At 41.9% G+C, this 11,653-nt stretch overlaps 1 protein-coding gene across 2 annotated transcripts; it reads right to left on the reverse strand.

Moving 5' to 3' along the window:
* Positions 1 to 326: 326 nt before the first annotated feature.
* On the reverse strand, positions 327 to 11,653 carry zdhhc6 (zinc finger DHHC-type palmitoyltransferase 6). Of its 2 annotated transcripts, none has more exons than XM_055922240.1 (11): positions 11,568 to 11,653; positions 10,086 to 10,641; positions 9,143 to 9,234; positions 8,135 to 8,294; positions 7,619 to 7,777; positions 6,921 to 6,974; positions 6,142 to 6,309; positions 5,338 to 5,379; positions 2,534 to 2,679; positions 1,854 to 1,900; positions 327 to 1,542 (listed from the first exon to the last, which is right to left on the reverse strand). In XM_055922240.1, exons 2-11 carry the CDS (start codon positions 10,350 to 10,352, stop codon positions 1,424 to 1,426), a joined length of 1,254 nt encoding a protein of 417 aa, XP_055778215.1. In that variant the 5' UTR covers positions 10,353 to 10,641; positions 11,568 to 11,653; the 3' UTR covers positions 327 to 1,423. The 2 variants fall into 2 exon arrangements, with proteins under 2 accessions (XP_055778215.1, XP_055778209.1); XM_055922234.1 differs by having other exon boundaries at positions 2,534 to 2,682.

An 11,653-nucleotide genomic window follows, 5' to 3' on the forward strand; every position in this document is an offset into this window, starting at 1 on the left:
CCTTCGGGTATACGTGTGTCCTAAAGGTTAGGTTGTGAGGCTACAGACACATTTCGATTACCTGTAAATTAATGGACAATAAAGTACATCTTGATCTAGGATCAGTCTTTCAAACTATAATGTATAAGATTATATGGACAGAGGGGTCCTGATACTACATCTGTGCTGAGACGCTTTGTTATTAGGGGCCCTGAAGGTTTGCATCACTTCGGCCCAAGACATTAAGCGACACAGCAGTAAATATACCTAAAAATAACAGTTTCACACAATAAAGTCAAAGGTCATTCGTGATGGAGTGTGAAATACAAAGATAAATGACACTCTGCTGTTATAGGGAAGGACAAGTTTATTTTTTTTAATTCACTTTGAGGGTGACAGTGTTTTACAAAAATAATAAGAACAATTCAAAAAATTGAAATAAAAGTTCGCATTTTCTTTTGGCTGTACAAAGAATACAGAGAAGAAATTGCATGACGAAGCCCTGGGTTAAAGCTGGGCAGAGGAATTTGCATAATTGTATAATCGGGCAAAGGACATCAGGAAAAATGATAAAACAGCGGATTCAAGTAAAAGGCTCAACTCCTAAACAAATGAAATCCCTATTGTTTAAGACTATAGTTGTCTCTTTCTATGGCAGCGGTATCAAACTAAACTCCTGGAGGCCAGGGGCGTATGCAGGTTTGCAGGGAGCCTGGCGGTTCAGAGCGTTGGGCCAGTCTGGTTGCTGGTTGCTGGTTTGAATCACGGAGCTGAATAGGTGAAGACTGTCGGTGCCCTTGAGCAATGCACTTGACCCTAACTGCTCCTGTAAATCGCTCTGGATTATAGTGTCTGCTAAAATGAACATGTTTCCTTGTAACTAGTATCTGACTTTGACCTGGGAAAGCAGGGATGTATTTCAATAAGCTAAAGTGGCTTCCTCTCCTTATCTGCACTGATGTGATTTTGACAGGCGAATGAAACAGTCCAGAAGCATTCACCATATTGCTCTCATTGATCCTACGTTTCCAGATCAGTACAGACAAAGGGTGAAAGTCACTTTGCCAAGTCATTGCCTATTAAAACACATCCCGGGTGTGTGAACTCCTCAGTTGATCAGTGACTGGGGGGTGAGTCTCAATAGTTTTCAAAGCACAGAGCGCAAAAATACAATTAAGATTCACCCATTGAAAGACGCACAAAGACCTCGGCGACTCAGTTGGTAAGGGCATGGCGCTAGCAACACCAGGGTAGTGGGTTCATTTCCCACAGGGATCACATACACATCACACATTACTCACTGTACTTTGCTTGAATTAAAATAATCTGTTTAGTGGCATATAGTATTATATATTACCAAGGAGAAAGACAAAAGACACTGCAGACCTCCAGGAATTGAGCGTCATACCACTCCCTGCTCTGTGGCAAATCTTAATGTCATAACTTATTTAACTTTCTTCTCCTCACTGCTGGTCTCACTGGTCATTGCACTAGTCACTGCTGTGTCGTAATGGCACTTTTCTACGCACCGGCGGGGAAACCAACCCCGCAGGCGAACTCCAGCTGAAGGAAGAACCAAAAAGATCACGTTAGAAATATACAATAAAAGGTAATTATTGTAATTCTGCAGTGTTGGGAGGGCCAGATTCACGTCATTCACTTGCATCTTTGCTCTATTTTTTCTCTCTCTGGAAGATAAATCCAGAAAAGGATAATTTAGAACCACACACATTAAAAAGTGGGAGATAATCAAGATTACTATGTAACAGCTCTGTTGGGAAGTTTCCATTCTCTTCTGCAAAATGGCAGAAAAATGTGCAAAGGTGAGAAAGCTTTGAGTAAAACCTGGCATTCTTCAATGTTCGGAGCCATACCTTTAGTCTGCTCGTCATCCAGCACTTTGTCCCCATACATCCACCATCTGAAGAAACACAGAAAATAATTCATGGTTCTGAAATTCTCTGAAAATTTGGAGAAATCAATTCCTTCTCTGACATTATCCGGCCATTCAGGTACAGTCATTTACCAACTGACAACCTGGCAGGCATGTGGGAAAGCACTCAGCTGAAAAAAGAAGCTCGGAATAGCCCAAACGTAATACCTGGCAGCAAATGGAGACTGTAAGAACCAACTTCAAAAATAACTAAATTATAGGGACAGGCTAATAACCCCCAAAGGCGTAGAATATAGCCATTTCTCTTCTCTATTGAGGCACTCAGGACTTTTCCAAATGGTACTATCGCTATGGCAATGAGTAATACCATGACTACAGTAACTATCAGACTGTTTTTTCCCAATCAGAAGAGACGTGTGTATCACCATGGAGGTCATGGAGTTCACTTTAGTGGTTCGCCTCAATTGGAACCACCAAAGCCTGAAAATACATTCCCCACAAACAAACTGCAGATTGTTTCCAGCCATAAACTAGCAGATTGGTTGCCCTAAACCTGAAGATTGGTTCCCCCCAAAAGTCTGCAGACTGTTTGCCTCCCAAAAGTCTGCAGACTGATCCCCCCCCCAAAAGCTAGCAGATTAGTTCTCAAAAGAAACTCACTTGGTCCCCCGGGTGGCAAGGATGGTCTCCCCCTTGTGGAGTCCGATGCGGGGCTCCTCGGTACAGGGAGTCCTGAAGAAGGTGTTGAGACCCTTGCTCAGTGGGCAGCAGGCTCCGTTGTAGTCCTCCACTACCCGATACTGAATCTGCTGGCCGAGCCACAGGATATAATATGGTTAATATACTATCATGACCATAACATCAGAACTTCAACATTTAAAAGTGGATTATAGTGACATATTTGTAAAGAAATATGATGCAGACGTGGCTTCAGAAAGGGATGCAAATGTAGTCGGCGTTTGGAAGGTACAGTGCATTCGGAAATTATTCATACCCCTTCCCCTTTTCCACATTTTGCTACGTTACTGCCTTATTCTAAAATGGATTGGGGGCAAAAATCCCTCATCAATCCACACACAATACCACATAATGACAAAGCAAAAAACGTTTTTTAGACATTTTTTACAATTTATATATTTTTTTTTAATCTACAGAAATATTACATTTACAGTTGAAGTTGGAAGTTTACATACACTTAGGTTGAAGTCATTAAAACTCGTTTTTCAACCACTCCACAAATGCCTTGTTAACAAACTATAGTTTTGGCAAGTCGGTCAGGACATCTACTTTGTGCATGACAAGTAATTTTTCCAACAATTGTTTACAGACAGATTATTTCACTTATTCACTGTATCAAAATTCCAGTGGGTCATAAGTTTACATACATTAAGTTGACTGTGCCTTTAAACAGCTTGGAAAATTCCAGACAATGACGCCATGGCCTTAGAAGCTTCTGATAGGCTAATAGACATAATTTGAGTCAATTGGAGGTGTACCTGTGGATGTATTTCAAGGCCTACCTTCAAACTCAGTGCCTCTTTGCTTAACATCGTAGAAAAATCAAAATAAATCAGCCAAGACCTCAGAAAGGTTGTAGACCTCCACAAGTCTGGTTCATCCTTGGGAGCAATTTCCAAAATGCCTGAAGGTACCACGTTCATCTGTACAAATAATAGTATGCAAGCATAAATACCATGGGACCACGCAGCCGTCATACCACTCAGGAAGGAGACGCGTTCTGTCTCCTAGAGATGAACGTACTTTGGTGCGAAAAGTGCTGGAAAAAGTGCTGAAGATGCTGGAGGAAACAGGCACAAAAGTATCTATATACACAGTAAAACGAGTCCTATACCGACATAACTTGAAAGGCCGTTCAGCAAGGAAGAAGCCACTGCTCCAAAACCGCCATAAAAATGCCAGACTACGGTTTGCAACTGTACATAGGGACAAAGATCGTACTTTTTGGAAATGTCCTCTGGTCTGATGAAACAAAAATAGAACTGTTTGGCCATAATGACCATCATTATGTTTGGAAGAAAATGGGGGAGGCTTGCAAGCCGAAGAACACCATCCCAACCGTGAAGAACGTTGGTGGCAGCATCATGTCGTGGGGGTGCTTTGCTGCAGGAGGGACTGGTGCACTTCACGAAATAGATGGCATCATGAGGGAGGAAAATTACGTGGATATATTGAAGCAACATCTCAAGACATCAGTCAGGAAGTTAAAGCTTGGTCTCAAATGGGTCTTCCAAATGGACAATGACCCCTCCAAATGGACAATGACCCCAAGCATACTTCCAAATCTGTGGCAAAATGGCTTAAGGACAACAAAGTCAAGGTATTGGAGTGGCAATCACAAAGCCCTGACCTCAATCCTATAGAAAATTTGTGGGCAGAAGTGAAAAAGTGTGTGCGAGCAAGGAGGCCTAAAAACCTGACTCAGTTACACCAGCTCTGTCAGGAGGAATGGGCCAAAATTCACCCAACTTATTGTGGGAAGCTTGTGGAAGGCTACCCGAAACGTTTGTCATGTGTCTTTTACTGAGGAGTGGCTTCCGTCTGGCCACTCCACCATAAAGGCCAGATTGGTGGAGTGCTGCAGAGATGGTTGTCCTTCTGAAAGATTCTCTCATCTCCACAGAGGAACTCTGAAGCTCTGTCAGAGTGACCATCGGGTTCTTGGTCACCTACCTGACCAAGGGCCTTCTCCTCCGATTGCTCAGTTTGGCTGGGCGGCCAGCTCTAGGAAGAGTCTTGATGGTTCCAAACTTCTTGGGGACCTTCAATGCTGTAGAAATGTTTTGGTACCCTTCCCCAGATCTGTGCCTCGACACAATCCTGTCTCCGAGCTCTACGGACAATTCCGTCGACCTCATGACTTGGTTTTTGATCTGACATGCACTGTCAACTGTGGGACCTTATATAGACGGGTGTGTGCCTTTCCAAATTATGTCCAATCAATTGAATTTACCACAGGTAGACTCCAATCAAGTTGTAGAACCATCTCAGGGATGATCAATGGAAACAGGATGCACCTGAGCTCAATTTTGAGTCTCATAGCAAAGGGTCTGAATAGTTATGTAAATATGTTTTTTTAATATGTTTTTATACATTTGAAAAATGTTCTAAAAACCTGTTTTCACTTTGTCATTATGGGGTAACGTGTTTAGATTGATGAGGAAAAACATCAATTTAATCCATTTTAGAATAAGGCTGTAACGTAACAAAATGTGGGAAAAGGGAAGGGGTCTGAATACTTTCCGAATGCACTGTACATACACATGTTTTCCCGAATTAATGGGAAAATAGAATAACATATTGTCTGGAATACTGAAGACACTGCAAACAAACATTCACCTAAGTAGATGAGGTTGCAAATATTTCACCATCCATCAATACATACGAGGTGTCTTTGAACCAATGCTACCCATTGCTGTCTGAACAGGAACATGTCAGCTACTTACACTTCTCACCCGCTTGTCAGCTTTTTGTTTCAGTTGCTCAAGCTAGAAAGCAAACAAACACAAGAGAATGGTTTATCATTGAAAATGCCAAACATCTCAAGTCTGTTAAGTGTGACAACCCATGTTCCGATGGTTCAGTTGGGTTGGAGCATGGCGCTAGCCATACCAGAATGGTGGATTTCATTACCAGATGGACCACACATACTTACAACAACAAAATCTATTATATCTATCTATATTTATTTCAGCCACACCCATTGCTGATAGGTGTATAAAATCGAGCACACAACCATGCAATCTCCATAGACAAACATTGGCAGTAGAATGACCTTACTGAAGAGCTCTGTGACTTTCAACATGGCAACATCATAGGATGCCATCTTTCCAACAAGTCAGTGTGCAAAGCTGTCATCAAGGCAAAGGGTGGCTACTATGAAGAGTCTCAAATATAAAATATATTTTGATTTGCTTAACACTTTTTTGGTTACTACATGATTCCATACGTGTTATTTCATAGTTTTGATGTCTTCACTATTATTCTACAATGTAGAAAATAGTACAAATAAAGAAAAACCCTGGAATGAGTCGGTGTGTCCAAACTTTTGACTGGCACTGTATATTTACACACACATGACTGTCAGTCACATTGGATTCCATTTTACATCATCATAACAACATGACAATACAAACCTAGTGTTCGCTTTAAAAATGCATATAATAGCATAACTGAACGTAAGTCAACTTTGGATAAAAATGTCTGCTAATGCTAATTGACAATATTACATCAACATCATTATCGCTTACGGTTAAGGTGTGCTGGTGACACTTGGCGTGGATGGGCCACTGGATGCCGTCGCCCTCTGGGCTCCCTGACCAGGTGAACACCTGTTTGAAGTTCTCCCAGCGCCGGCCCAGGTCGTAGGGGAAGACAAACTCTTCCCCCGTTTGGTAGTACTGAATTCTGTCTTTGGCCTGCGGATGGAGGAGATGGAATGGGAAAAAGAGAAACGAGGCAGGAACGAGAGAAAGCATGAGAGAGAGAAACATTTAGTGAGTGAGTGAGTGAGAATGACAGAGTGAGAGAAAAATACATTAAAAAGTAAGAGAGAAAGAGATGAGAGAAAGGGAGTGAGACAAGAGAGTGAAAAAGAGTGAGGGAGAGCAAAAGAGTAAGATAAATAAAGTAATTGATAATGAGACCCACACACAGAAAGAGAGTGAAAGAGTTCACATGGTTCTTTCTGGCTCCAATGTTTGTCTTAGGGTTTACCTACCATCTTAAAATCCTAGTGTCACAATAGCTAAGTTCTTCTGTACTAAGTCCTTGACAGGCTAAGAGGCCACTAGAATAACACTGATGTCTAGTCTATTAGATTAGCTGAGATCTACTGGATTATCCTGCCCTTTGGACAACAGTGGCACGGCTGTTGAAAAACACACTATCACCAGTGATCATAAAGGTTATGGCCTAGCAGGTGGGGAAAAAAACATATCCAGAAGAAAAAGGAGACGAGGAGTAATGAGGTTGTAATAGTGGTTGTACAAAACCTAATCAAACTGCTTATTCCATGACAAACACTTACCTTTTCCTCGATCCAGGCCTCAATGGAGGTCTTGTTTCGAAGGATGACTTTCATCTTGGGTGGAGAGAAGAAAAAAGGTTTGGTGGGAATTATTTGAGAGAAACATGGGCAACTCTCAGTTCCTACTGTGTAATACCTACCGAAAGTACTACCATCATCTCTTAAAGAGATGTTGTATAGTTTTTAGCCAGCGGCTCTGAAAGTAGAGCTCACGAGCCAAAAGTGGCCACCGAAAAATGCTACTACTTCACATGTGCAGATATGTGCACCACGGCTTCGCTCTCTCCCGATTTCTGCTGTGTATGCATCTTGCTAGCTGTCACTCAAACAGCGAGGGGCTGAAGCTCATTGGCTAGAACTTAAATTTCTAGGGGGCTGGCCCACACGGGGGCAAATGTAGGAGAAATGGCACAGCATAGCTTCCAGAAAAACTGTTCAAACTAGGGATTTCGTGGCTAATTGAGGTAAGACAGTAAAAAAATATATATATATATATATATTTTTTTTTTTACTTAGTAGTCGCCAAAGTTCCGGAGAATGTCTTTAATTAAATACACATTCAAGTATACAGTGTCATCTACTAGAGGTGAATCCACTAGACATTCATATGGGTCTACCCTGCACCTGGAAAAAGCTGAATATGGACAATGGGCACACTATTACCATCAGTATTCTATTACCGCCAATGTGCATGTTACCTGTATGAAGAACAACATGCCAACGGCTATGGTGGTGCCCAGTGCCAGCCCTAAGGCAAAGAGAGTGGCAGCGAAGGCGGGTACGCTGAACGGCATGATGGGTTGAAACCGTCTGACGGCGCTCATGTCGATCTTCACGGTACTCCAGCCAAAGGATATCTATAATAACAATTAATAAGAATGTATTTATATTGAGCTTTTCTAACACTAAAGACTACTTGACGAAAATGCACTATCAATTTAGAATCTCCATTGAGCATGCTTTTCAGTCCAGGAGTAGGCTTAATCTGATACCCTTTTCCCACTACTGAGTCAAGTCAAACTGAGCCAAAGTGTACTGTGCTGGCCTGGTTACATATCCATCATAGTTGCTGGAAGCATAAAAAGTACTGTAATATATCCAAACGAAACAGTATCGTTCGGGTCGGCATGAATGTGAGGTTATGGGTCTGGGAAACCAGCCTACAATGATGAATTGATAAGAGGTCAAATGCAAGTGTGTCACTGACTCCTCACCCTCTCGTAGAGCTGTGTGTACATGGTCATGATGAAGATGAAAGCGGCGTGCGAGCAGCCGAGAGGCGCCAACAGCAGGAAACTGGTGAAGTAGGCGTGGTTCTGGTGACCGCAGCAGTTGTTGATCCACGGGCAGTGGTGATCCATCTTCATCACACACCTGCGGATGAATAAATTAATTAAATGATTTATCAATTTAAAAAAGCATATGCACTTGTCTTAGCCATGTGAATACAACAACACACACATTAAAAGTAATTGAGGATTAAAAACAATAAAGTCAGACGTATTTTCATTGTGGATCTTAAAGAAGGGATGGAGGCGAAAAGGAAGAGGAGAAAGGCAGAGGAAAAAGAGGAAGGGGAGGAATATCAGCATTGTGAATCACAGGCTTGAATGATTGACATGCTGATGGCACTGGCAGGAAGAAATGTGACGTTACAGAGCAGACAATTTCTTTATTATGAATCGTAGCATTGGTAGAAAGTATGAGTAGTAAAAACCAGCATCCATTCTATGTGGTTAATCTCTAACTGCAATCTCCTTTGTTTCACCCAGCTGAGCACACCCCATATTTAAGTGAGTTAGTAGAGCTCAGGCTTAGACATCTACTAAGAGATAAAGAACTAATGGATGGGTGCATACATTTCAGTAAATTGGCTTAAACTATACTGGTGTTTATTCATTAGTGCACACCGTAGCAAACCGTAGCAAAAATGTTTTGCAACTTATTGGCCAAGATCCAGTTAGTCCCTCCCTGTTTAGTCCGGTTTGCTTCCAAGTGAATAAACTCTTTTGCTTTAAAGCCCAACATGTGCTATTCAATCATTTTGGGACCAAATTATAGGTGAGCTAAGTGTGGGCAAATAAAATGTTCAAGTAAATCATTCATTTACGTCAATGGGAGACTTGCCTGAAGAAAAAAAAAAGTTAGCATACACTATAAAGAAGCACAACTAGAGCACATTTGTAGCAGTGGCAAGACAGAGTCAGGGTTGCCAAGTCTACCTGTTGCACTTGCGGCAATGGTGGGATCTCGGGGCCTTGTAGCCTTGGCACATTCTGCAGAACTGAAGGTACTTGGTGTCTTCTTCCTTCTCCTGTTTAAGAGGAAAAAACACACGTCAATGGCCTGATCCATTCAATTTCTACTCTATCGGATATCCGGATAGACAAATTGTATTTCTTTTTCTAAATGCTATTGGCTCTAGACCAATCAGAATGACGCAAATACACATGACAGAGGTAAACGGGATATGCTGCTTTTCTCCGGTAGTTTAGCTAAAATCAACAGCGAAAAATAAGTTAGATTTTCACCATGATAGAACTGTTTGTTACAAAAAGGTTGTCTTTGTCGGGTATAATGGAAAGTCCATTAGGTGAGTGCCTGTAATGCTATTTGAAGTGGGGGAAATATGTCAAGACCGATGTCAAGGCAGCCTGGAGGGATAAATGCGCAGCAGTAGCTCAACGCACCGCTATATAAACTACATTCAAAAGTTTGTCATTTTATTCAACTAAAAATGTCAAAAGTCATGGTATATCCTTGTAGGTAAAAATGTCACAATAATGATTTAATTGAGACAAAGCTTTTCATTGTTAAAATGTTCTCTCCAAAAATTAACAGTCACTCAAATAATATAACACTAATGTCCGTTCGGATATTCAATTAACCGTGCACATCCCTACCTTGGTTCCACAGGATGAGCAGGCTTTTGTTCTAACCCAACACCAACACTCCGGATTGAACCAATCAGGGCCTAGTGCTGGGCTGGAACAAACGCCTGGCTGCACCCAATTGGCTCTCCAGGAGGACCAGGGTATAAGGCTAAGTGACCACTCTGCTTTACAACACAATTTCACACATTGTTGTGTAGCAGCAAAATTATCAGTTTCCCTTGTCTCTGTATAATGGGTTAATAAAGATGTATTTCTCAGCTTAGCTCCTTACTGGTTTCCAGCCAAGGGGGATGTAACCAGGGCCCACGAACATGGCGTTGAAGTAGTTGTAGAGAATGAGCACAGACCAGTTGATGAGCATGATGAAGTTAAAGCTCCCTCCCGTGGTGTCCAATGGCCAGTACCAGATAATGGAGTCTAATATGGCCATGGAGGAGCACACGGCAATGACCGTCAGGGCTATCACTGGGCCCCAGTGACACAACCTCCGGACCTCATGGAGGTTCTCGAACGTCACGAGGGCTGTAAGAAAATTCATCGTTTTTTTGGTTGTTTTTGTGTGTGTTGTGTTTAGGTTTTAAAGGCGTTGTGGTTAGGGAGTTCGTCAAACACAGAGGTTAGATGCACTGCTTCTCTCTACTATCTGGCACAGACAATGAAGACAACGGGCATCTTTTCTCTCGTCTTCTGAACACCCAGCAACCGGCTGGGTTGCAAGTTACAGAGGCAGTCCGTGTCCCAGAGTTCTTTGTGTTCCTGGCGATGAGCGGCATCCTTTGACAGCACTGGAGACTGCACTATCCCTGTGAGAGATGCAAGTTCTCCATCTGAGAGAAGGACATAAATATGACCACATTGTGAGTGACACTGATAGGGAATTGACTGTTTGAAAGATAGACACGGTATACTTAAGTTTATAACAGTTGCTTGGCTGAACAACACTGGACCAAGTCAGCTACTTCAAATTAGTAGCTAGCAAAGTTGTTTAAGGTCTCCCAAATATAATAACCAACTACAAAGCTACTTATTGTCAACAAGGGGGAGTTATGTGTAACACTATTTTGAGTGTGACAAGGTTATAGTTATGCCAACGTATTTTACAATAAAGCACCCTACTATTAAGCTCAATTTAACCAAAGCACCTGTGACCTGCAAAAAGCTCATACTGAACATGGCCTGAGCCTTTTGCTTGTGTTATTACTTTACTGCCATATAGGTAGCTAGCTAGTAAACTTAAAATGAGCAGACCAAGACGATGGCCCCGATTAACTAGCTCGTGGTAATTAGCTAGCTGACTAATTTGGACAGACAGTCGGCTAACGTCGTTAAAGTGCCTCCCTGCTCATAAATCAACATAACTATTTTGAATATGCCAGCTGTCAGTGTCAAGGAAAGACAACAACAGACTGTCAGTTTGACAAACAAGAACCACACGGACAGGTGAATAACTGGGTTCTCAAAGCAAATTCAGGCAAAGCTAGCTAGCGAACATTACTAGCTAGCTAGTATCTACGCTAGCTAACGTTAGTAACGATGTCGTTGCCTGTCCTGACTGTTTTGTTTCCCAGGCCAAGCTAGCTAGCTAGCCAAGCATTAACGTTAGCCCATCCCCGATGTTTCAAATTGTGTGCGATTTAGATGAAATGTAAACTGCAGGCATTTTTTAAAGACCATTAACATATTATTTAATACATAATCGTGATATTAATAACTACCGACATGTCAATGTTCATGAATGAAGTAAACTACCCACCTCGCTACTTCCTTGATTTAAGCCGTGTTCCAGTCTATCGCGAGTTTACCGTGGGACCTGGCGTCAACGGTTTTTTTCTTCATGAA

The sequence above is a fragment of the Salvelinus fontinalis genome, chromosome 1, assembly GCF_029448725.1.
Source record: "Salvelinus fontinalis isolate EN_2023a chromosome 1, ASM2944872v1, whole genome shotgun sequence".
Classification (NCBI taxonomy): Eukaryota; Metazoa; Chordata; class Actinopteri; order Salmoniformes; family Salmonidae; genus Salvelinus; species Salvelinus fontinalis.